The sequence below is a fragment of the Prorops nasuta genome, unplaced genomic scaffold (assembly GCF_024137725.1).
Source record: "Prorops nasuta isolate Cenicafe-Biocafe unplaced genomic scaffold, Cenicafe_Pnas_1.2 PNAS00018, whole genome shotgun sequence".
Taxonomy (NCBI): Eukaryota; Metazoa; Arthropoda; class Insecta; order Hymenoptera; family Bethylidae; genus Prorops; species Prorops nasuta.
In genome coordinates this window covers 2,164,951-2,191,180 of record NW_027116815.1, presented here as the reverse complement: position 1 = coordinate 2,191,180, position 26,230 = coordinate 2,164,951, and the positions used below count along the sequence as shown (strand labels likewise).

Genomic DNA, 26,230 nt, shown 5'->3' with positions numbered 1-26,230 from the left:
CCAACACATTCAAATGAATTTTACTATGAAATTTTAACTCTCGACTGCTCTCGCTAGTGATGCAAAAATTGAACTTCTTTGCAACAAAAAAACGATTAAAGAGGGATTCATACACGCACTATAAACGTATATTTATACGAGATATACATATGGTTGTCTTCTTCCTATAAAAAAGCTCAATTCTGCCTCGGCCTCTCGCTCGGCCTTGTGTTGCAGAGAAAGGTCAGGTAAGGTTATATTTTGTATTAAGGAAAAACAAACAGGTGTCAAAAATGGATCCTGAAAGGATAAGCAAAGACATTACAGAAATGGCCAAAAATGATAAATACTCTATTCTGCTTCCAACGTACAACGAAGTTGAGAATTTACCATTAATTATTTGGTTAATTGTCAAATACATGGACAAGGCGTGAGTCTGAAATGAACATAACCTCTAATTTCTTACTTGTCAGATACAACGTGATAAAGCTTAAACTGGAATCTGTTTCAGTGGCGTTAACTATGAAATTATTGTAATTGATGACGGCTCTCCTGATGGAACTCTAGATATGGCGAAACAATTGCAAACTTTATACGGCACTGACAAAATTGTTTTAAGACCAAGGGAAAAAAAACTTGGCTTAGGAACGGCTTATATGCATGGAATTAAGCATGCCACAGGCAATTTTATTATACTGATGGATGCAGATCTTTCTCACCATGTACATTCATATCTTTTTGCTACAAGCTCACTGCAGCTCTTAAGTTAAATTAACCAACCTAACTAAAATGAATTAATGTTTCAGCCAAAATTTATTCCAAAAATGATCGAATTGCAAAGATATTTAAACTTAGACATTGTTACTGGTACACGATATGCTCTAGGAGGTGGTGTATATGGCTGGGACTTCAAGAGAAAGCTTATAAGCAGAACTGCAAACTATATAGCTCAGATATTGCTGACTCCTGGTGCCAGTGATTTAACAGGAAGTTTTAGGTAAACGAGCTTTCACTCCTAATCTACTAAAGTCAATGATCCTATTCAAACCATATTCTCTGTGCAGGCTTTATAAAAAACCAGTATTGGAAAAGTTGATAAAATCCTGTGTGTCCACTGGATACGTCTTCCAAATGGAAATGATTGTAAGGGCAAGGCAATTTAACTTTACAATCGGAGAAGTTGGTATTTCATTTGTGGATAGAGTGTATGGAGAGTCGAAGCTAGATAATTCCGAAATCTTTAAATATGTCAAAGGACTTTTATACCTTTTTGCTACTACATAATCATAATACGCTGTTATCATTTCTTTTAAAATTTTATAATTTAATACCTCTAAATGTATACAAAGATGTTACAATAAAAGTTATTTATAAGACAAATTTCCATAATTAACTAACAATAATTTGCAACAAACACGTGCAAAAACACGTGATTATGAATGGAAGAACACGAAGGTTCTCCTTCTTCCATTTCTCTATTTCCGCCCTCGGCGCACCCTCTGACGTCACACAGCCTCCATTTATCGATCCATCACAAAATTGTAGCTTCTACTGTAAAAAGTACAATGTTACCACGATAATTTTACAAAGTTACACGATATTCTAAAACGCAAATAAAAAACTGCTTTTCCAATCATTATCATCTATAAATAAATCCTTATGTATATGTATACGATCCGGGGCTCTACTTCGCCTTAAGTTTTTAGCGAACCATACAAAACGATACAGCCCCAAAGCTTTATGGGGGATGAAGCTTTACAATTGGAAACTTTCCGAAAGAAAACTCGATTAATAATGTAAGGAAAAATAGTCTGGCAAAGTTGTGGAAAATTATTGATTTTCAGATGAAAGGAGCTTTAAAGGCGTGCAAAAGGCACACCCTTGGGAAAATAGGCTTGGTGTTCCGTGATGAGCTTGCTATAGAGAAGCATAGACTGGCAGAATGTAGCTCGCCTCACCTCAGCAGCATGCTCTATAGTGGCAAGCAAGCAGTTCTGTCGCAAGCTTCGCCGCGGTTAGACGTATACCAATCGGGCCGGGGTGAAACTTGCAAGCTCCCCATTTATCGAGCTTTCAAATGGCTGTGCCTTGCAAATTTTGACACCTTTTTGTTACCCTGTTCTTTCTAAAAAACTTTTCGCTACTATCCATAGGAGACTCGATACTGAAAATCTGCCGGCATGCCAAGAAAAATCAACTTCAACGTAGTTCATGCCACAAGTAAGCAGAATACATCGCTTCTTCCAGTCTGAATTTCCTCGCTAACCTCGAGTCAATCAATCGTGAAAAGAAACTCCGATGAAAAATCCACTACGAAGCTCATCGAACGCTCTTTTTCACGCTCCTAAACTTTTCTCAGCGAAAAAAATAATATTTTCTAAGCTTTGAAAGCTTTCACGCTAAACACGTGTCTCCTGTCAAATTTGTCGCTACGAATTATGGTGTGAAACGTCATTAAAGCCTTGGAGTACATTTGTATCAGTGAGAAAAATTTTATAACTCGTTGACGTGTTTGGCTTTGGAAAGGCTGCGCGTCGAGGCGGAGTAAAACCTCATTAACGCTCGCATACTCCAATTAATTAAACATATAGCGAGTCCGTAACGCCGTCTGCAGCATTGCGTGACGGTATTTTCCCCTCGCGAGAATCAGTCCATCGTAATTAAACCTGGTATCGATTGTGTTCTCGTACCAGGTCGCGCGTATCAGCAACATTTTCCTTTATTTATCCATTTTCCAACGATTATTAACTCATCGAAATCTCTTATTTTTTTAAGGTGAGGAAGACAGACACTCGTCCTTAGAACTGAATGTTCACGGACCCACGGTCCGTGGCTGGCAAAGCGCGAGAAAATGCTCGTATCCTCAGGAATTAATTTTAAAACTTCACGGGCCCGCGAAACTTACCAGGCTGCAAGTACTCGCTCATCAATATCTCATTCGTAAGTTGATCTTTCCAAACAAATTTCAATTCCTTTTATTATAATTAATTTTGCAATTACGGTTAATTACTTAATTACTCTTAATCATTGATATGTATCGGAGCTGTTGTGTATTACCCACGGAGTTTGTGCAAAGCGACAGTATGCGAAAAAACCTTGATTAATTCTGGAGTCATCCAAGAAATCCTGTGATGACATTTGTCCTTGTCTGAAAAGCAATTTGGCAGCAATGTAAACCGAATTAAAGCTCGAACTCTGATTTCCCTCGGCGTTTCAACCCTTTCCTATATTCTCTGTATTGCTAATTAGAGACCGGAAATAAACTCGTTACATCGGAATATCGCTTCGGACCAGCTCAACCTGCTGCTCCGATAGATTCATCGTGGATCGTGACTGTTTCTTTTTTTTTTTTATTATTATTATTTTCCAAGTCGAATGATTGATTAATGGAAAATTTTTTCAACAGCGGAAAAATTAGAAATTTGGACCTCGAAGGAGGAAGAAGTCTCCCCAACGACGACGGAGTTTACTTATCTTGGCTATATTACACTATCGGATAACGCTTCGACTCTTTACAAGAGTAGGGAGCTCAAAAGCGTCGCTCTACCGGAAACCGAGGCATCGCTGGTGAAACTGAAGCTTCACAAACCGCACAGTAACGCGCACAACCTCTACGATCAGGTATCGCAAAATATTTAGCTAAATCGACAGTTGATCTAGCCTTTGTTATTTCTTTAAATATATATATAATCTCCGATTCAAATTAATCGCAGGTCGGTCTGATCGCTATAAACATTTTGGGAGAGACTTGTAGGCAAGAATTAACCGGCCAGGGAGATGCACCCTACGATCCTCATTACACGTCCCCATACGATGACCTTGCGTTCGAGATGTACGTCGACAGGGAAGTGGCCAAACTCATCAGGCAGATGGAGACTAAAAAACTGCTGGCTGTCGAAGGTACGCTTAATTATTATGCCTCGTTAGCGAGTAGATTACGAAACATTAGTATATATTTTTTTTTAAACGCGCAGAAGAAAGATTCGAATACGCATCTAAGCTCAAGATAGCCATGGAGAACCTTAGAAAGGCCGGGGAACGTCTTGGAAAATACGAGTTGGAGAAGAAATATGCGATAGCTTTGGAGGATTATGATAAGGCCAAAGCTAAAAAAGCTCAGGCGCAACAATATAGACAGCAAGTTTATCAGAGTTTGGAGGTCGATGACCTGCTGGAAATTAATGGGGTAATTTTTTCCACATTTTGATTTTCAAGTATCCATTCATATGTAAGATTTGAAATATGATTTCTGCAGCCTTTGGAGAAGAATAATTTATCGTCGAAGGACGAGTGCGAAGGAATACTCGTGGACGCTAATAATTCCAATAGCACGATTTTAGCCGAAGATATAGCCTCCCCTCCGAGACTCGTGGTTCCACCTGGTCGCGAAGGTGCTTTATCGCCAACTGGACCAGCTCATCAGCAACCCGTGTCTCCCTTACACCAGAAATCCAGTAGTCCAGGTGCTGCGAGTGAAAATATTGATTTACTGTTATTAAAATAGCCAATTTTTTATATTGATAATATAAACAATTCTGTTACTTCAGATATTACTGATAACACAACAAATGGCGTCCTGGAAAGGCATAACCATTGCAATAAGGGTTCCCTGAGGCGTAAAACGAAATCTGCTGGTCCAGCTTTAAGATCAAGTTACGAAGCTTACGAAGAAAGGACGATACCTGCCTTAAGACAGTAATCAGAATCTCTCCATTTAGTTCCTCTCGCTTTCGAACAATTTCTTTTATATATATATATATATATCAACCATTCTTTGCAGTTCCCATACAAATGAATTTACCAGGGAGTGTCACGTAGAAAATTCTGAGACAAAAATAACGTCCAAGTTAAATGATAGGGAAAAGAAGCAAGCTGCTCTACCCATTACTGTTTTTGGAACGGAGATGGTGAGTGAAAAATGATTTACGAATAATTGTTAAAAGTGAAACATGCTTGAATTAATATAGAAAAATGTCACGATAGGTTGAAAAGTTTTATTCAAAGCAATTTACGGATAAAGAGGAGGGTCTGATACAGCTGAAGGAGGAGCTGAAGAATTTCAATTCAGAAACGTCGAAGCATTCGGCGAACAAAACCGCGAGGGCTGCTATTCTCTTATTACATAGGGCACTGAGGGATAAGGTTTTCAGCGTGTACAGTCTCGCGGCGCAATTAATCAGAATCTTTTTCTCCGAATTTGCCTCCAATAGGTAACAGCCTAACTTAAATATTTGAAGATTTTACTAAAAATAAAATGGAGTTTCATACTCTTCTTCTTCAGGGTATCCTCCACTGAGATCTCCAGAAGCGTCGACCGTATACTTCCGGAGCTCCTAGCAAAATCAGGTGACACGACACCAAGAATTCACAACATGGCTGTGCACACTATTTTGAGCATGGCGGATTGCAAATGCGTGAGAGATTTGCACATAATTCCGGTACACTTGACGAGGCCGGTCAGCAGTAGCACCCACCAAAGATTAGCCTTAAGTAGATTGGAAATGGTGGAACAACTCATGCTTAATCATGGAATCTCCACGGATAAGCAAAGGTGGCTGCTGGATAATAATTTCTTCTAAGCAATTACTTCTTAAAAAATCTCTGAATGATTTACGCTTCGGTCAAGGCCTAACTCTTGACCTTTAAATCGCAATTACTCTGATCAGGTTTTGCAATTGTTGCAGTGGCCTCACTTGCCGAACTTTGTCGGAGCTAGGCTCTTCAGGATTGCATCATCCAGCAGAAGCTGTGCGAAAAGTTTCCGAGAGGATCTTAGTTTTAGTGTACAAAGTCAATCCGAGATTGGTGAGGAAACAGCTACCTCCCGATGACGACATTACTAGGAGGAACTTGCTTTACAGACAACTGTTCCATGAATTCGACTTGATCGATCTTCAGGTAGTTTTCTACTTTCTTTTGTATTACAGCACTAAACTCATACTCGATAAAACTTTTGTTGGATTTGTTGCAGAGAAAGAGGGAGTTAGATAATAATCATAAATCAACTACAACTCCAACACGCACAAAGTCCATAGATAATAACGCTGCAAATTTAACAAAGTCTCCGTCAAGGGGTAGCCCTCTTATGAGTACCGGAAGCTCTACGAGTATTACCTCTCCGTCCGAAAACAGCGCAGATCATAAAGGAGACAAGTTAGTGTGGATACCAAATTCTCGTACTGAATCAATGTTCACAATTATCGTAGCTCGATCCATTTATTTGCAGAATGTGTATATTCTGCTTATCCAAAGGCCATCTATATTCGGAAGAGGGACTGAATATCCATTACTGGAGAACGTGTCCAATGTTAACAAGATGTGAAGCCTGCAAGCAAGTCGTGGAAATTTCTTATTTAAATTCGCACTTATTAAGTGAGTAATGCTCAACTTGATTAATAATAATAAACATAATGGAAAATATAAACAATTATTTTTTCAGGTGAATGTGATATAAGAAGTTCTTACGTTAAATGCGATACTTGCAAACAGGCTGTTCCTGAGAGATCTTTCGATGAGCATACAAAAAGTGGAAAATGTACAAGTAAGTAACTGCAGTAGTATATTTTCTTCAATGCTTAGTAATTGTTACATTTTTAGAGCCCATCGAAGGCTTCGACCGCTGTCCTCTATGCCATTTGTTGGTCAATCAAAATAATTGGAGAGATCACCTCATGGGTGATCAACCCTGCACGAACAATCCTCGAATTAAAATAAGCAAAACTTGTAAGTCTTATTCTTCAAATTTGAAAAATACTAATGGTTGATTTGTAAAGTCAGGCTGTTTCCAATTACAGGCTCGAAATCTCCGTCTAACGCCAAAGATCACAGTGAAAAATTGACCTCATCTACCAACAGAAATTACTAGCATTGATTATCGCTGGGAAAATATATAAGCGATAGAAAAAATTTTTACAAATATTAATTTTTTAATTTATATATTTGTTATGGATTATCTAATATTTTTATGTACATCTACCAACATTTTATGGAAGGCCATCCTTTAATAGAAATTTTTAGTCAACATTGGCTATTGATTATTACGTCTTACGTACTCAAGTCCATTAAAATATGTAAGAAAACAAGTAGAACTAAAAATTGCGCAATTATGCGAGCAATGATTAACCTGAAAAGGATTTCGTAGTTAAATAATTGTTAAAATTTATCATATTACTTTAATGAGTACTTTATAATTACTCGTTGAAGGGCGTTAGCCATTCTAATCATTAATGAATTTTGAAGAATTCCGCCTACATTTATAACATTTATATAGAATCTTTTAAAAAGATACTTTTTGATTCTTTAACTAAATATTATAACGAAAAGGCATTTAACGCTCAAATAGTAAAAATCATATAAAATTTCATAAAAATATTATTTCTTAGAGAGGAAGTAGTAAAATATTTTAATTACGCTCATAGCAATGTATTTGTTTGATTTATAAAATTGTATACATATATACTTTACACCCCGTCCTCTAAAACTTCTATTTACTTTACTTACATTACATAAGCAATAAAATAGCGATATATCAAGTATTAAATCAAAAGTGCTAGAAATCTTTCTTGATATATCTCACTTTCTCCCTTTTTGTTATTTTAAAACTACATTTTTAACTTCTTCCTCTTCTTCTCCTTTATCTTCAAGCTTAACTTCTTGATTGTTTTCTTCACTCAACGCCAAAGCACGATTCTCTTCAAACTTATTTTTTTCTGCAATTTAATCATATGCATTGAATTACGTATTAATTAAAAATTATCTTAACAAGATATAATGTGTAACAATATCTTATGGTTCCTACCGTATTTAGAACAATCAGCTCCAAGAATCCTTAAATAGTGAATTGCATTATGAATTGGAACGTATGCCCTTAAAGACATTGTACCTCTCCACCCAACAAGCTCCAGTTTCAATGGATAGGAATGATCAGTTTTTTCTTCTTCTTCATAAATAAGTATACAGCTTCCACTTACTAATAAATTTTAATATTTCAAAAAACCTTGAAATTTGTTTTTTAGTTGAAATGTTATATACTTACAAAAAGTTTTTAATCGCTCTTGCGTTTCTTTACTAAGTTTCACAATTTCCGGTGGCATGTTTGGATCGTTATTCTGTAAAAGAAGAATCAAATCTTCCTTTGTTACTTTTAATTTTCTATTATCTCCGACATAATGAAAAATGCTAGGCATTCCTTCTTGGGCAAGTCGGAAAGCACATTTCATATTTTTATTATCACATCTTACGAATGTCTTTACACCTGTATTGATCATCTTTACTTTATTTTCATTGCATATTACGATATCTCTTATAGCTGCCGATGTAAAATAAATATTCTTTTTTTTTCCTTCATGGCAACGTACCAATAAACATCGGGGGTCTAAATCATCTGAGATGTTATAAAATTCTCTAGAAAGATAAAAAAAAATTTAATTTGCTATATTAACAAATTTAATCCACCAAGGACTTACTTTATTGATGGCCAAACATCTTCCGTGTCATCCTTAAAGAAAACGAAAGGATCTTCCCTATAGCCTACCATCTTTTTTCTTTTTCGTTGTGGACCCCATGGCATTCTATCTTCTTCTCGTGTTCTTTTGTTTTCTCCTTTTTTAATTTTATTTTCAGCTTCTTCTTCTTCTTCTAAACTAATTTCACGTGGATTATCCTTTTTGACCAACGCTTCCTCTGATTGAGCAAATGCGTTGTATTCGCTTTCCCAAGGTAACGGCTTCACTTTTTCCAATACTGCTACAAAAAAGCCTCCAGTATCTTGATGATGCGGTAATATCCTCATGCTTTAAATTTTACATTGAAAATAATATAAACTCTATTTTTCCTTAACTTATATTAATAACAGTTACTATAAAATTTTTACCAGCGTTGTAGATTATATTTTGCAACATTATTTGGCTCAGGAGGAAACATTTTTGGTCGAACCTGTGTTTGCCAGTTTTCTGGTACATCTTCCCATTTTGTATAAAACTGTAAATCTTTTGATGCCGGTAACCAATGAGTTACACCTGTAATTTTTGAAAAAGAAATACTAAACACGAAACTATTGAGTATTATCCAGAACCTATTTTAGAATTATCGACCTTCAGACACTTTTTCTAAGAATGTATCATTTTGAGGTATTAAAGTTTGCAATATGTTAAGGAAAAAAATATGTATAAATCGAAGCAAAAAAAACATCTTTAATATTCTATAACAGTACAGGATTTAAAAACATGCTGTAAAAATTTTTAAATGGAATTCGAAACCTTTTTGAAACTGCAATCTATGAAAGTAGCACGCGCTTAATTACGGCGCTATTAAAAAAAATGAACTCATATAGTGATGTGATGGGTGAAAAATCGCTTTCTATTTGCTGGAAAATTTAATACGTATTCCTATCACATTTTATCAAGCAATATATAAAAATTATAAAATAAGACTATAGACGCGCGCGCGCCTAAAATCGCTATGTATACAATCAGCTAAATTTTAGACGCGTTTTTCTGGAAACGGAAATTTTTGTGGGCCCCAGACAATATATCTAAAAAACTGCTCAACCAATGTCGCTTAAACTTTAAAAGAATATTCCTTAACCAATTGGCCTTTATACAAACTTCGAAAACATATTTTCAGTATTTTAAATTGAAATATTTTCTTATGTTTGTACAAAGTTTGATTAAATAAATTAATGTTCCTAATGTTTTTATTAAAAACGATTCTATCTATCTCTCCACACATTCTAGCAAATTTATTATGCTTACTTTCAGCTGACATTGCTCAAAAAATAAGAAATATTTCCATCAAAACATAGTATTTTTAAATGATTATAGTCAATCATACTCATGGAATATTAAAAAATAATCCAGCCAGTAATTTCTAAGAAAATGATTCCTGAAAATTAAGCATTTTACATGTATGTCCTCCTTTAAAAGCGTGACACAAAATCACGCGATTGACATAACGTTTGGCGGTTAACGTTAAAAACTTAGTATAGTCAAAATCAACAAAAAAATCCTTCAGGCTTTATTTTATTCATCTTTCTCGTTCCTCTAATGCTTTTTGGTAAAGGAATTATAATGTTAATGTTTTTAACAACATACACAGGAATGTACCAAAAGCATCACAATTCCTTTCTTTCCCACAATCCATATGCACTCTTCCAGTTTCTTTACTAAGAATAAATAATTTTATTAATACATATATATGATTGCGTTCTGCTTGAAATTAGCAATAAAACGATTATTATCATTTTGTGCAAATCTAAATGCGCATGGCAGATTTTCATTTATTACCGATAAAACTATTAAATAGATGTGCTAAAGTTATTAATCACTCGATTAATTAGAGGCTTCAAGTTCTTTATTCAGTAGGAATAGACAATAAAAGAAATTAAAATTGAAAGCAAAACTTTCAATTTTCTTCACCAAAGCTAAAACCTTTAAGATTTCTGTCATCGATTAAGTAATAACTTAAACATCCGTTAGATAGATTTATCGTTGATTACAAATGCATGACATCGGTGTTTGGAGAAAAAAGGTAAATTATTAAATTATTACTAATTCCAAGCACAGTGCGCACCTATAAATGTACTAATACAATTGTTTATTCTTAGAAAGTAAAATGAGAAAATACATACAGAATGTAAACAAATATTATTTATAATAAGTGAGATTGTTATGTAAGTTGTTAAAACATTAAGTTCAATTCTTGCACTTTAGAAATAATAAAGAAAAACGAGAAAACCTAACTAAATGCCAGCTAAAATTTTGTCGTACTAATTTTAAAGTGGAATAATAAGGGAGTGCCCGCTGTTTTTAATTGTAATGACATTACGTTTTCAACAGCATTCATCAAGCGTGACGATAAACACGTTATATCCGTGACGTATTTAGTAAATTAAAAACCGTAGTGACTGAAAATTATATATTTCTAAAAAAATTGCTTGAGGTAAGGTGGCCCTAAAATAGGTTCAGGAGTATCATTCTTCAATGTGATCCATGAATTTTGAAACACCCTGTATAATACAAACCAGGATCACACTTTAATCCAGGAACTAAGTCCCTGCAGTCAACTAAGTGTACGGAATCCTCTGTTTCCTGAAGAAGTCTGTACAAAACAGCTTCATTCTCAATAGGATTCAACGAACATGTTGAATATACCATTCTACCCCCAACTACCAATAATTCTAGACCTCTTCTTGCTATTCTATATTGAATACTTAAATCATAAAAAGGAAATTATGTTAATTTTTGAATAAAAAAGTTTTTACAGTTTTCAATTCAATATTTACCCATGAAGATTGTTACCATTTGCTGGGCTCCATTTACACCAAATGTCAGGATTTTTTCTCATAGTTCCATCACCACTACAAGGCACATCAGCAAGTATTCTGTCAAATCTAAACAAAGAATCAGGTCAATCAATATTATTCTTATACCAAATAATAAATTAATTCTTTATACTAACTTTAAGAAACTTTTAGAACCATCTGAATTGGTTTGTGTAAAATTAGGCATAAATGAAGAATCGTGATTTGTAATAAGTATATTTGGACTATTTAGTCTCTTAGCCTGATGTACTAACATGTAGCAGCGATTATTGTCCAAATCATTAGCTACTACAAAACCTTCTAAAAAAATGTTTCTTTTTCATTAATACTTATTCAAAAAAGTGAACAAAAAAACATACCAGGAGGAACATTGCCTTCTTCAGCATGAATCATCTCTATTAATTGTGCTGTTTTTGACCCTGGAGCAGCACACATATCTAAAACCTTACAAAAAATTATTTTTTATCGTTCATGCAATATGTTTCCAAAAATTCAATAATATCTATGCAAACCTTGTGACTTGGTTTTACATTTAATACAAGTGGTGGTACCATGCTAACAACTTCTTGCCTACTGATATTTCCACTATTTGTTTCTGCAATAAGAAAATTGTGCAACCGAAAATATGCCTCAGATCTCCTAATGTCTTTCCTAGTCAACTGAAGCTGCCATGCAAGCTCATCTGGATAAAAAGGTAAACTATGCAATATCTCCTCAGTACCATCCCCAAGGTTTTCTTCCTGTTTAACAGTTAAAATTTGTTTAAAAAAGTCTCCTTTTATAATGTTAAGTAATGCTTTTGCTTCAGATTTTGAGCCTGTAATTCTGAATGCTACTGGCAAATTTTTCTGCATTGTAGTAACAAATGAATTCCACTGGTCTTCAGGCACTATGCCTTGTGCTTTATAGTATGTCACAAAATCTTTATTCTCTCGAATAATATCAGCATAACTTCTATGAGGTGCCTTGTCCCATTCATCTTTTTTCTGTATGTAAAATAGTTTCATGACAATTATAAATAATGAGATACAAAACAGGGCCTAATTTAGCCACCGCCATATATTAACGATAAATACTTAAAATTACCTTAAGTTTCTCACGTCTTTTTTCAGCAAAATTTTTCTTTGGTTTATGTCTTCGTCCTTTTCCCATTTTTGCTAGAAATTAGGATATTACTTTTGTTCCTGCAGCACCGCCAGCACGTGTTAATGATACGGAGTAACGTATGTTTGTACGTACTACGTAGTATGTATGTATGTACTACATACAGTGTATACATACAGGTCATACAGTATAGTGTATAACTACAGACATGGCTGGCGGCTGGATGGCTTTCCCTTAATTTTTCGATGCTTTTAGGAATCGCTTTGAAAAGACCAGAGCGCTTTTACTTCACGCGTAACTCAATCGCTATCTTCGTGTGCGACACCACTGGGCCATTCCACGTCAAAACAGACAGATTTCGGAGTACAACACCGATTTTTTTTTTAAAAAGATGTGTTAATATATAAGAAAATACAAGACTTTTGGCGCTAGTTTGAGTCAAAAATCTTTTTTCGTTTCGGAGATACGAGCTGTCAAAGTTTGCAGTTTTACTGTTTTTGGTAAAAACACGTAATCTTTGAAAATTTATATCTCCTAAACGAATAAAGATAGAAGACTCTGGCTGGAACGAGTGTACTCAGAAAGAATCATACTTTATTAGAAAAATATAAAAAAAGACAGTTTGTTTTAATTGGTTAAAACTATTAACAATTAAAATAAACATTTGAATTAACAAATGTGTTGTCATGCTCTGACAATTATAAAAAAATATCAGAAATGTTCCTTGGAATGTCCTCTACAAAGAAAAAAATTAAAACGCGTATACTCTCTTGGTGTTCATAGTGAAAAAAAATATTTTATCACGACGCGCTCGGCCAGAAGCGTCGTTCGAGCGGCGTAAACCGGTGAAGCGCATGCGTAACTGAGCGCGACTAGTCTCTACATGTCGGAATCCATCAATCTATGAATAATGCGAGCTAATAACATGTTTTAATTGTTTGTTTATGTTTTTATAAATATTATAAATTAACAATATATTTATTATTATTCTGCTTTATAAGCAGTCGTTATTTATTTACAAAATAATTAGCAATAAGACATTTGAACATGGCATTGAATATACAAATTATATACTAATTTATATTTACATATTTTATTAAATTATGGCAGAAGAAAATATTAGGAATATGAAATTTCTGTACTGAAAATATTTAACAAACTTTAACAATTGTATAATTATCTGATTGAGGAAAAGCTTTAGTTTGTAATTGTGTCTTTGAATCTATCGTTAAAAATGCACGATAATTTCAAGTTCTTTTAACTATTTTCACTTTTCAAAAAATCTCGTACGAATTGTTTTAATAAGCATTAAAATAATTTAAACGAGATTTTTTTGAAAAGTAAAAATAGTTAAAGGAACTAGAAATTATCGTGCATTTTTAACGATAGATTCAAAGACACAATTACAAACTAAAGCTTTTCCTCAATCAGATAATTATACAATTGTTAAAGTTTGTTAAATATTTTCAGTACAGAAATTTCATATTCCTAATATTTTCTTCTGCCATAATTTAATAAAATATGTAAATATAAATTAGTATATAATTTGTATATTCAATGCCATGTTCAAATGTCTTATTGCTAATTATTTTGTAAATAAATAACGACTGCTTATAAAGCAGAATAATAATAAATATATTGTTAATTTATAATATTTATAAAAACATAAACAAACAATTAAAACATGTTATTAGCTCGCATTATTCATAGATTGATGGATTCCGACATGTAGAGACTAGTCGCGCTCAGTTACGCATGCGCTTCACCGGTTTACGCCGCTCGAACGACGCTTCTGGCCGAGCGCGTCGTGATAAAATATTTTTTTTCACTATGAACACCAAGAGAGTATACGCGTTTTAATTTTTTTCTTTGTAGAGGACATTCCAAGGAACATTCCTGATATTTTTTTATAATTGTCAGAGCATGACAACACATTTGTTAATTCAAATGTTTATTTTAATTGTTAATAGTTTTAACCAATTAAAACAAACTGTCTTTTTTTATATTTTTCTAATAAAGTATGATTCTTTCTGAGTACACTCGTCCCAGCCAGAGTCTTCTATCTTTATTCGTTTAGGAGATATAAATTTTCAAAGATTACTTGTTTTTACCAAAAACAGTAAAACTGCAAACTTTGACAGCTCGTATCTCCGAAACGAAAAAAGATTTTTGACTCAAACTAGCGCCAAAAGTCTTGTATTTTCTTATATATTAACACATATTTTTAAAAAAAAAATCGGTGTTGTACTCCGAAATCTGTCTGTTTTGACGTGGAATGGCCCCACTGCGACCACTGCGACCACGATCTGGCTTCACCCCCTCCCCCTTCTCCCTAATCCCTTTCAGGACGACGACATTTTACCACCCATTACCGCAACTTTTCTTCTACAGGGTTGGCAACACTGAGAGCGCAAAGAGTGTTAATGGTGTTAATCAAGATAGGATCCATTCCACTATATTTTAAGAGATTGTTCAATAATAAATTGAGAAATGTTCAAATTCACAATATATATAAACACACCGCACGCACTATACATTGACATTTTTTACGAATTGTTAATTTATTTCGTTGTATTTTAATTAATTACTAAATTAAAAACTAAGAAAAACACGAATATAAAAAACAAATACACCGCGCGCACTACGCACTGACGTTTTTCACGAATTTTTCATTTCTTCCCCTGTATTTTGAATGATTATTGAATTAAAAACTATAAGAAAAGCACGAATATAGATGAAAAACACACTGCACGCACTGGGCACTGACGATATTTACGATTTTTTTTACTTATTACACTGTATTTTAAAAGATAATTTAATTATAAGTTGATAAAAGTTCGAATACGGATCGCAAACACACAGCGCGCATTACGCACTGACGTATTTCACGAATTTCTCACTTATTTCGCTGTATTTTGGGAGATTCTTGAATTTTGAATGGAGAGAAGCACGAATTTCGCTGAATTTGTTGAAGAAGAGCGTGGAAAGTGCAGCGGGGCGCGCGAAAAGTGAAAAGGGCCCGGTCGGCCCCGGTCGCCGACGGAAAATTCGAAAGGCCGTCGCGGCGGCCGCTCCGGAAAACAAAAATAAACATGGCGGAAAGTGGCAAGCCGGCGGTGGGGAGAGGGTAGAACCTGCTCGCACAAATCCGAAAACTGGTATCAGTTCAGTTTTCAGATTTGTGCGAGCAGGTTCTACCCTCTCCCCACCGCCGGCTTGCCACTTTCCGCCATGTTTATTTTTGTTTTCCGGAGCGGCCGCCGCGACGGCCTTTCGAATTTTCCGTCGGCGACCGGGGCCGACCGGGCCCTTTTCACTTTTCGCGCGCCCCGCTGCACTTTCCACGCTCTTCTTCAACAAATTCAGCGAAATTCGTGCTTTTCTCCATTCAAAATTCAAGAATCTCCCAAAATACAGCGAAATAAGTGAGAAATTCGTGAAATACGTCAGTGCGTAATGCGCGCTGTGTGTTTGCGATCCGTATTCGAACTTTTATCAACTTATAATTAAATTATCTTTTAAAATACAGTGTAATAAGTAAAAAAAATCGTAAATATCGTCAGTGCCCAGTGCGTGCAGTGTGTTTTTCATCTATATTCGTGCTTTTCTTATAGTTTTTAATTCAATAATCATTCAAAATACAGGGGAAGAAATGAAAAATTCGTGAAAAACGTCAGTGCGTAGTGCGCGCGGTGTGTTTGCGATCCGTATTCAAACTTTTATCAACTAATAATTATAAATTATCTTTTAAAATACAGTGTAATAAGTAAAAAAAATCGTAAATATCGTCAGTGCACAGTGCGTGCAGTGTGTTTTTGACCTATATTCGTGCTATTCTTAGTTTTTAAATCAGTAAACTCCCAAAATACAGAGGAATAAATTAAAAATTTGTGAAAAACGTCAGTGCGTGGTGCGCGCGCAGTGTGTTTGTGATTTATATTCGTGTTTTTCTTAGTTTTTAATTTAGTAATTAATTAAAATACAGCGAAATAAATTAAAAATTCGTAAAAAATGTCAATGCATAGTGTGTGCGGTGTATTTATATTGTGAATTTGAACATTACTCAATTTTTTATTATTGAACAATCTCTTAAAATACAGTGGAATGGATCCTATCTTGATTAACACACTCTTTGCGCTCTCAGTGTTGCCAACCCTGTAGAAGAAAAGTTGCGGTAATGGGTGGTAAAGTGTCGTCGTCGATCGTCCCTCCCTTTCCCTTTCTAGTTCTCTATTCTCTTATTATATAAGATGGCCGTGTAAATTTTAATTCTTCAATTTAAGTTGGAGTTGCGAGATTGTTACAGCGAAGTTACTTTATTTTACAAACATGTCTGCCAGCCGATTACACTTGATTGTAAGCTAAATTATAAAAAAACTTTTTTGATTTGTAATAAAAAAATTGATCGAATATTAATTTATTAACTAATTGTCTGATAAAACCCAGCTTATTTGACACTGAAAGATTTAATTTATCCATTTAAGTTAATTTATATAATATTTTTAGGTACGATCATTTTCATCATCTTCTGCCTCTAACCAATTAATTAAGGTATCAATTTTTTGGAAAAAATGAAAAGTCTGCTTTTACAGAAACAACTAATTCACTTTGTTTATTTTAGACTCCTATACAAGTATTTGGTATTGAAGGAAGATATGCTACAGCACTTTACTCTGCAGCACATAAAAATAAAGCCCTGCAGGCTGTTGAGAAAGATCTTGTTAAATTTCAGGTAAAATGTTACAATGTACTCTTTTTATTAGAGAACTAGCAATACTAAAATATTGAATATTTAGGATCTCATGAAAACAGATAAAAAGCTGTGTGATTATGTGAAGGATCCTACAATCAAACGAAACATAAAAGCTGATGGCTTCAAAGCTGTTGGTACCAAAGCTAGTCTTAATCCTGCCACAGCAAATCTTTTGGTGCTTCTTGCAGAAAATGGAAGGTTGAACAAGCTTGATTCAATAATTAATGCTTTTAAAATAATAATGGCTGCAGACAGAGGAGAAGTGGTTTGTGAAGTTATTACTGCCAAACCTCTGGATGCTGATATGAAGAAGAACCTTGAAGCTTCATTAAAGCGTTTCTTGAAAAAAGGAGAAACAATTTTACTCAATACTAAAGTTAATCCTGAAATCATAGGAGGAATGATAGTCTCCATTGGTGATAAATATGTAGACATGAGTATATCTAGTAAAATTAAAAAATATACAGATCTTATTTCTGCGGCAGCTTAATTTGCTCAACATTTCTTCGTAAGTAAATTTGTATTACCATTCATGCAAATATTTGCATGTATGCTGTAATATGTTTAAAAATAAAGTATCTTAGAAATTATGAAAGAGTATATTTCAATTTTGTAATACATGTAATGTTTTTACCTAGGAAAGAAAAAATTTATATATATAAATAATTATAGTTTAATAAATAAAATATTTGTTTATTATACTACAAATAATTTGTATATAAAGTGATCAAAATATAACATAATATTTAATAGTATTATGGAGTGCTAAAAGCAAATTTTGCAATAATGCTTATAATATTTGGACTAAAACCCAATCTTCTTCATCGATGGTCACATTGGTGTGTTCCATTACTAGCACTGAAAATATTGAAAATTAATTGAGACATATTTGTTATCACATTGTTTTCTAAACTAAATTTTTATTATATAATATGGCTGCACAAACTTATGACATTTGGGAAATATCATATTCAATATTATAATCAATGGTGCATAAGTTAAACTTTAATATTGGAGCACTATTATTAGAAACAGCAATTTTTTTTACACAAATAATATTTATGCAAGCTTTTATAAAATTGAGTTATAAATTTTGTAAAATCTTCAGTTCAGACTAATTATATATATATAAATTTGAGGTATCTTGATTAAGGATGCCAAGCCAAATAAATCCTAAATAGGTAGACCAGGCAGTTTTAAGAAAAAAATTCTTATAAAATTTTTAGATTTAGTCTGTTAAAATAATTATTACGGATAAGAAATTAGTTGATTCAAGGCATTCTACTTAAACCAATAAAATGTTTAAAGTAAAAAATCATTAATCCTGAATAATTTTTTAATTATCAGCTAAGTCTAACTATTGTATAAAAATTGTGTTTCTTGAAACCTCTCCCTTATCTATATTTGTTGAACGGCTATCGGACATCCTGCTTATATGCAGGCAGAGAGAGGGAGGGTAAATTAAAACAAGTCACTTAAATATCTTTTTCTATAGCTATTAAAATTAAATCAACATGCTATAAGACTAAGTTAGAGATAGCTTGAAAGGGCATATATAAAATAATATTTGAATATTTCCTTTAGCTGAAATGTTTAGGAAATATAGGCCCTTAAAGTTCCAATAAGTTCTCCAAGGTGAAAATCAATTAAAGCTCTAAGTTTTATTCTCTGGTTTAGAAAATGGTACAGAAATCTCAATCTCATTTGAAAGGTTATTTCAAAGCCTTTTAAATGATATATGATTAAAATATTGAAAGATTTGTTTCACATTTTAAATAAGCAAAAACTTACAGTGAAAATTTCAAATGCTCATCCCCTTTACAACTACGTGCATCGTCGAAAATGATACTTAGATTAATATTTATAATAAGGAATATATTTTAAAATTTGCAATAACTTTTGGATTTAAACTAGGAAAAATTGTGTATCTTATTTATTATTAAGCTACAACGGTTTTCATTTTAAAAAGGCATTTTTTTAATATTTGAAAATAACTTTCAAGTATAAAATATTTGAGAGAAACTGTAAGAGGGAAAATATACGTTTCTGTGCGAGAAACAAGTACACATTTTTTTCACGCTTTTGAAAACCGACTTTTTGTATGTATGTACATACAGTGAATATACTTTACAGTATGCAAATTATATATATAGTTTCTGTAGTGAATAAAACACAATGTATTTATAAATGTATGGTATAAAAAGTAATCACATTATATAGATAGAATGTTCTTCCAAGGCTCAATTGAAAAATATTAAAAACATTATCAATATTCATTGTTTTAAATATCAACTTGTAGGATACCAGAGATTTTAGTTCAATAGGTCCAATAAATGGATTTTTATTTGCAGGAAATTTTTGACTTCTATAGTAATTTTTCCAAAGTCCCAAAAGAGACTTAACCAGAATTTTAAAAGTTAACATAATTATTTCCTTTGATCATAAACGTAATTGTAAAACGGATAAGTATTTGACATTTTTTTACTGCAATTATTGCTCTTTCAAAATCTGAAAAAGGATATTACAATATTTTAACCACATTCCATTCAAGACTTTGAAATAATCTTTTGAATGAAATTAAGAAGATTTATATACCATCTTTTAAACCAGAGATATAAAACTTAGAGCATTATTCAATTTTCACTTTGATGAACCCATACGTACATGGTTCACGACCAGTAGTGTACTTTGAATTTCATTTATTCTGTTCGTAAAAAATTGACGATCGAGATATTTTAGACAATAAAGTCTCTAGCTTTGTTTCTACTCTTGGCCTCTTGGGTTGAGAGCAAAGTCGATGGAAGTAAAAATATATGTGTGAGACTTTAAAGGCATATATCTCCTAACATTTGAATTAAATGATACTTTCATTTGTTGTTTAGGAATATTGTATACGCCATTTCGAGCTGTCTAATTTTGCTTTATGGTATATAGATATAATATCAACAACTATATATGTATATATTGAAGTGTCTCGTTTTAAATCTCAATCCGGGCACCCTTGATTAAGCAGAACTAACTTATTTATGCTATAATCTACGTTACATATATTATAATTAACTTAATCCAACTTAATCAGGGCCTGTGGGACCGGGCCTAAATACTTCACTCGGATAGCCATTTTATTATGGCCAAACTTTAAATTTAAATAGAGTAACTCATATTAACAATAGAAACCTTACACTCTCTATTTTTTATATGGCTCTTATTAAAAAGTGAAATATTTAAAATGTATTGTTAAAACTTTTTTTTATTTACCGGTTCACGCAATAAACTTCTGAACAATAAAATGTCGTCAAATATGCAAAGAAATGTTTACCTTTAAACTGTAATGGACTAGTTTGCTTTTAGGAATCTGCTAATTTAATTATTAGAATACTTTTATATTTATTAATGAGTTTAATCATGAAAAAGTTGATACTGTTTCATAGCCATAATATAGGCTTCTTATCCTGGGGAAGTTAATAACTTTTTAATTAAGGTAAAAATAAAAAAAATGGTTCAAGATTTATGCGCCAAATAACACGCACTATATGAATTTACGGGTTTGACTTCAGTTAACTGGATATATAACTTGTATATCAAAATTACATACAAATATTTATATTATGCATAATAATCTCTAGTATTTCAAAAACGATATTTTCTAAATCATCGAAAAGGAGTACTTTCTGTAAAAAAAGAAGATCAAGCTTTAATGTATTTAAATTGGTTAATAGTAAACGAGTTTGATTAAAAACTTAGTGATATTTTTACTCATTATACCGTTAAAAAATAAAATATAAATCTTTATATTATATAATACCCATCTGTGTTTGTATTTTATAAATACATTTAATTTTAAAGTTTAAACTTAACATTTTTCAAGAAAAATTATTTCTTGCATAGTTTTTGACGATAAGTTTGGGCGGCCCTATTTCATAGAAAACTTGCAAGTTTTCACGCGTTGATAAATAAAATTGTAATACGTCCAATTTTATTTTCAATAGTTAATAAAACTATCATATCAAGTGTGAAATATTGTTAAAATTTATTTGTAAATACTAGTCATTTATACCATTAAATAGAGCTCCCGTCTCATTTTGTTTAATATCATGCACATCGGACATTTCTGAAGTTTCAACTGTACTATTGCTGAGCTTTAAAGTGTTATTGGTATTATTAATCAACTTGTTTTGCAGTAATTTCTTCCTTGACTCTTCAAGGTTTTCCAATTTTTCCAACTCTGTTCTATAGCTGACATCTTCATCTTCAGTGTCTGAGTCGGTGTTCCCATTTTGTTTAAGCTCTGGTAATTTCTCCTCAACCTTATTTAATTCATCCTGATTTTGAATATTCTGGATGCTGCGGGTCATATATTTTGATAAATCAAAATCAAGTACATCCGCTAATAATTTTTCTTTGTTTTCAATGTCCTTTTCAATATTTTCGAGATTACGATCAGATTTTAATATAAAATCATCTTCTATACTTAAAGTCAATAGCGAGGGATGTGTAGTTTTAGAATTGCTAGGTAAACCTTCGTTCTCGGGCAATGATATAGTATTTTTACTGTTTTGTAATACTTTTTTACGATGCTTCTTAAATCTTTTCTCTGGAGTGAAGACGATATCTTCAAATTTTTCTTGACTAATTTTTTGAAATATTTTTCTACGGTCTACTTTTTCAGTTTCGGCATTATTTTTATTAACAGCATTAAATTCCGGTATAGCGTCAATATTCGTTAACAACGGAGTATCTAAATTTATTGGTACAATAGGCGGAATTTCGACCGCTTCCTCAGCATTGACTATTGGTGCTGTATCTGTACCACCAATTATTGCTGAAGAGCTAAAAGAATATGTTTATATTTTAAATTTTTACTATACCTTTTCTTTTTATCCTTGTCACATATTTACCTTAATGATTGCACTAAACTAGATGTATTGATTTTATGAAAAGGAATGGATGGCACTATTGTGCTTTCCTTCAGTTTGAAAGTTAACTCTAAAATACTATTTGTTACTGGTTTGCTGATTTCAACTATTGATGTTAATGAATCTGACATTGCATTCACTTCTAAAATGAAAATAAATAAATAGGCCAAAATTAATTTTAGAGAGTGAAAAATGAATTTATCACAAATTAGCAAAAATATACCAGAATCAACAGCACTGGTTTCAGGGTGATAAGCTATGCGAATAATATTTCTTTCTCCTTCTAAAACAAATATTTCTTCCTTTGCACAAGCTACATCTATTATCTTCCTTAAATCTGTGACAACTGATGTTATTGCAATGGTTTTAGGATTGACCACATATAAAATATCATCGCTATATGTTAATAGCAAATCATCTGCAAATGGCAACACCACACCAAAACTAGGCTCACCACGATTTTTTTTCATACTTTCAGGCACAGGATTAAGTAATTCCACCTCAGTATGGCTGGAGTGAATTGCATCCTAGAAATTATCATTTTCATAAATATAAAGTTTATGTTAACTAAAAATATATTTGTACCAATATAGATAGTTGTTCATAATAACCTTAAAAATAAGTGTTTTTAATACAGTTCCAGTTTTATTTGCTTGCCATAGCCTTAAACCAGGTCGACTGGCATAAATTGTTAAATCTTGAACATAACTATGCCTTGTACCGAATACTGCACCTAGTTTACCTAACCTAATAAGAATAAACAATAATATCAATACTTATGATAATATGAAACAGAAGTCTCTTTAACTGGAAAATATACATACACTTTCCTTTCTTTTTGACCAACTTGAGTTACTTTACCATTTTCATTTCTATTAACTAAAATTGTGCGCAATGTTGTAGAAACTAATAATAAACCTTGCTGATAGCTGAGCTGTACTACAGAATACTTTTCATTCATTAACTCTGATGACTTTGATAAATGCTGCAAAAATTAAATTATAATAACAGTAATCAGCTTAGAATAAGAGGTGGCAAAACAGAAAATCATACCATATAAAAATCAATTTCTGTCAATACAACTAATCCATCTTGATCACCACTAAATAGTTTCATCCCATTTTTTGACCACTCTACTGTAGTCACTACATTTTTATGTAAATCACTTATAGTATATCTCTGTACCTAAAAAATAAATTTAAAATATCTATTGATAATACTTTAAATGAAGAAAAAAAAGAATTTACAAATTAATTTTTTACCTGTTTCTTGTGCTTAGGTTTCAGATTATCTGGTAAAGAATCTGGTAAATTTTTAGGAATTTGAAAAACTGTTACTACACCAAATTCATTACCAGCAGCAATCATGTAATCCACTGTCGATATCACTTGTACACATGTAATTTTGGCATGTAAATTCTCACACCTCAATTTCTGCAAGTCCTGCTTTTCCCGATTATACCAATAAACAAGCCCATTATTTGTTCCAATAGCTATAAACTCAGACACAGTGTCAATGCAAGTAAAATTAACATCATGTGTGAAAAGACCATTTTGAGCTTTTGCTGGAATTTTTTGCAGTAAAGATGCTAAAGGAGCCCATTCTCGTAAAGGACCTCCATCTTCACACATAGGAGTTGTCATTGCTGTTAAAAAAGAAAAATTACTTTCAGAAAAGATTTTCTCTTATGTAAAACTGTTTTAAGTTAAATGTGATATTGCCAATCGTAAAATATTCATTTATTATTATCACTTTGATTAAGATAACTTAATTTTGAACCTTCCTACTAAACGATAAAAATTATCCAAATATTATCACTTTATTCAAAAGTGTAAACTAAAGTGCAACATTTAAAGTAAATAAGAAAAATATTAATCACTAATTTAAGCAATTTATATTTTTTCAGGATGTTAGGTTACTAAAAAAATTTCTAATATATATTTACCGTGTTAGCGTTAGCATATAACACAGCCTGATATAGTATGATAAAAAATGTTACAACCGGCTTCTCATATTTCCTTAAAAATGTAACGTAACTCTTTAAAAGTTATGACGTTTTTGAGATCATCTGGCACATAATTCGCACATTGAATAAGTGTCGTCGTCAATCGTCACAGTTGTCACCAACAATCTTCTTTATCAACATCATCGTTTTCTCACTTTTTAGTTTTTAGTCATTTTCAGTTTCACATCGGTGTCCAGTCTACACCCACACATCCCAACATTAATGCTTATGCCTGTAATATAAATTACACCCTTACTACGTGCTATCAATCATTTACTTCGCGCTTCGCTTGCAAACCACGCACGATCCACTTGCTGACTTGCTGATCTTTCTTTCTTTTTCTACTTTACTAGTTTACATATTTTAGTGGATATTTACAGATATTTACCCGTTTATTTTTTTTTTCTAATATTTTTTGATTTGGCATGCCTGGATAGTGTATGAATTTTTGTTGTTGTATTCTCTTTTACGGCTTTCACCACATTGTCATAAATCATAATAAACATACATGCTAAATCTGACATACATACAACGATACAACGTACACAACTGCAAATCATAAATGAAATATCTAGACCCCCGGCTCTGGCTGGCTCTGGCCCCCGACCTGACCTCCGGCTCCAGGTTCCAGTGGTTCCACAATCCACACACTCCATTTCCATATCCATACAGTCCAAATCAAACCCAGGAGGTCAATCATGGGTCAATCATATAACTTCACGTGAAATTTTTCAATTGAAATTAACCAATCATATATATTTATAAAATTGATGCAATTCTATGATTGGTAGATTTTTAGTGAAAAGTGAAAGTTTTCATAATACTACGTTCGCTTTTAACGGTTTTTGACCTACGTTTTATTAGTTGTATGGGGTTTCTTTTATTTCTTTGAGGAGTCATTTACGAGAACGAAAAGAGATATGGGTATACAAGATGCTTTAAATTATGCATTCTTGACTAACCCTATCAGCTCAGGATTATTCTCTGCGGTAAGCAATAGGTATTCGATCAAAAAATAGACGGTTTAATGTTTTGCTTTATTTAATATCAGTAACAAATATAATTTCTGCGAGATAAAATCTAATTAAACACTTCGATTGTGTGCTGTAATTTCAAAAATTACCACTGTTCGTTTAAACTTATCGGGTACTAATTTGCTTTTATTTAGTTCTGTTATAGCTTAAATTTATAATATATAGCTATTGATTTGAAGAGTGCAGATTATGTATCGAAATCAAAGTAAGTTTACTAAACTTGCAAGGAATGTACAATTTTATACCAGGAAGGTACTTTAATATTTTCATGCAAATGTATTCACTTACCCCTGCTAAAATCAACAATCAATATCATTGCTTTTTTTCAATTTATGTTTTAATAAGTATTTTTGTTTTTCATAATTGTTTAGTTCAAGTATTATGGTACTCCAAAAGCAACAGAAATGAAAGTGGCACCTGTAATACCTTTGTGGAGACTGGCATCTGAAGCTGGACCTTATGTAAGATTAGCTGGACTTAGTGGAGCTGCCGCTGTCATATTTGGAGCCTATGGAGCTCATAGTAAGTTATGTACTTTTAAAAAAGCAAGCATATTTAAAAGATAACTTTTTCTAGGATCGTATAAAGAAAATCTAGATTTAAAAGAGGTATTTCGGACAGCTTCTTGGTATCATTTCATCCATACTCTGGTATTATTAGGATTACCTCTTTGCAGGGCTCGGGTTTTTGTATGTATTAAAATGATATATATACAAATTTTAAAATATTTGTGTAGACTTACTTAAAACACCATTAAATATTTACAGGTAGCTACATTTATGTTACTTGGTATCACCATGTTCTGTGGTAGCTGCTACTATTACGCATTTACTGGAGAAAAGAAATACAGTAGAATCACACCATATGGAGGAGTATGTTTTATAATTGGCTGGCTAGGAATGCTGTTTTAAGCCTAAAGGAATGATTCATAATTTAAGAAATATCACAGTTTAATTGAGATGACAATGGCATTTATCAGCATGAATTACTTAAGGGCTGTTTCAAAAATGAATCTTATATTGCAATATATATTTCATACTTAATTATGTTGGAAAATACCAATAAAATGATTTTCTTTATATCAAGGCTTTATCTAATCAAACACATTTAAAAGGAAAA

General features: G+C 32.6%; 6 protein-coding genes across 8 annotated transcripts; 4 read left to right on the top strand and 2 right to left on the bottom strand.

Moving 5' to 3' along the window:
• Positions 1–1,375, top strand: Dpm1 (Dolichyl-phosphate mannosyltransferase subunit 1). The gene is made up of 4 exons (XM_066737962.1): positions 1–409; positions 491–701; positions 786–976; positions 1,044–1,375. Exons 1-4 carry the CDS (start codon positions 273–275, stop codon positions 1,261–1,263), a joined length of 759 nt encoding a protein of 252 aa, XP_066594059.1. The 5' UTR covers positions 1–272; the 3' UTR covers positions 1,264–1,375.
• Positions 1,376–1,985: 610 nt separating this feature from the next.
• On the top strand, positions 1,986–6,914 carry LOC136780050 (centrosomal protein of 104 kDa). The gene is made up of 16 exons (XM_066738086.1): positions 1,986–2,199; positions 2,755–2,919; positions 3,386–3,600; positions 3,693–3,879; positions 3,954–4,165; positions 4,235–4,442; positions 4,527–4,674; positions 4,760–4,886; positions 4,963–5,189; positions 5,261–5,530; positions 5,664–5,877; positions 5,951–6,132; positions 6,206–6,351; positions 6,419–6,520; positions 6,577–6,702; positions 6,774–6,914. Exons 1-16 carry the CDS (start codon positions 2,160–2,162, stop codon positions 6,842–6,844), a joined length of 2,640 nt encoding a protein of 879 aa, XP_066594183.1. The 5' UTR covers positions 1,986–2,159; the 3' UTR covers positions 6,845–6,914.
• A 49-nt stretch (positions 6,915–6,963) lies between these two features.
• Nsun2 (tRNA (cytosine(34)-C(5))-methyltransferase Nsun2) lies at positions 6,964–12,774 on the bottom strand. 3 transcript variants are annotated; one of them, XR_010823708.1, is made up of 13 exons: positions 12,581–12,774; positions 12,386–12,456; positions 11,812–12,285; positions 11,659–11,743; positions 11,437–11,599; positions 11,261–11,368; positions 11,000–11,187; positions 8,852–8,996; positions 8,445–8,771; positions 8,015–8,382; positions 7,778–7,948; positions 7,480–7,688; positions 6,964–7,102 (listed from the first exon to the last, which is right to left on the bottom strand). XR_010823708.1 is itself a non-coding variant. In XM_066738088.1 (12 exons), the coding sequence occupies exons 1-12, from the start codon at positions 12,585–12,587 to the stop codon at positions 7,570–7,572; spliced, it is 2,223 nt and encodes a 740-aa protein (XP_066594185.1). In that variant the 5' UTR covers positions 12,588–12,774; the 3' UTR covers positions 7,394–7,569. The 3 variants fall into 3 exon arrangements, 2 of the variants coding, with proteins under 2 accessions (XP_066594185.1, XP_066594184.1); XM_066738088.1 differs by lacking the exon at positions 6,964–7,102 and having other exon boundaries at positions 7,394–7,688; positions 11,437–11,596; XM_066738087.1 differs by lacking the exon at positions 6,964–7,102 and having other exon boundaries at positions 7,396–7,688.
• A 3,808-nt stretch (positions 12,775–16,582) lies between these two features.
• ATPsynO (ATP synthase subunit O, mitochondrial) lies at positions 16,583–17,764 on the top strand. Its single transcript, XM_066738356.1, has 4 exons — positions 16,583–16,759; positions 16,910–16,954; positions 17,025–17,135; positions 17,200–17,764. Exons 1-4 carry the CDS (start codon positions 16,733–16,735, stop codon positions 17,644–17,646), a joined length of 630 nt encoding a protein of 209 aa, XP_066594453.1. The 5' UTR covers positions 16,583–16,732; the 3' UTR covers positions 17,647–17,764.
• A 4-nt stretch (positions 17,765–17,768) lies between these two features.
• Positions 17,769–24,599, bottom strand: LOC136780173 (WD repeat-containing protein CG11141). The gene is made up of 10 exons (XM_066738355.1): positions 24,466–24,599; positions 24,018–24,309; positions 23,335–23,717; positions 23,126–23,257; positions 22,897–23,057; positions 22,684–22,819; positions 22,296–22,599; positions 22,055–22,214; positions 21,214–21,986; positions 17,769–18,014 (listed from the first exon to the last, which is right to left on the bottom strand). The coding sequence occupies exons 3-10, from the start codon at positions 23,713–23,715 to the stop codon at positions 17,947–17,949; spliced, it is 2,115 nt and encodes a 704-aa protein (XP_066594452.1). The 5' UTR covers positions 23,716–23,717; positions 24,018–24,309; positions 24,466–24,599; the 3' UTR covers positions 17,769–17,946.
• Positions 24,600–24,744: 145 nt separating this feature from the next.
• Positions 24,745–26,190, top strand: LOC136780175 (transmembrane protein 256 homolog). The gene is made up of 4 exons (XM_066738357.1): positions 24,745–25,066; positions 25,483–25,633; positions 25,688–25,800; positions 25,879–26,190. The coding sequence occupies exons 1-4, from the start codon at positions 24,998–25,000 to the stop codon at positions 26,020–26,022; spliced, it is 477 nt and encodes a 158-aa protein (XP_066594454.1). The 5' UTR covers positions 24,745–24,997; the 3' UTR covers positions 26,023–26,190.
• Positions 26,191–26,230: the final 40 nt, after the last annotated feature.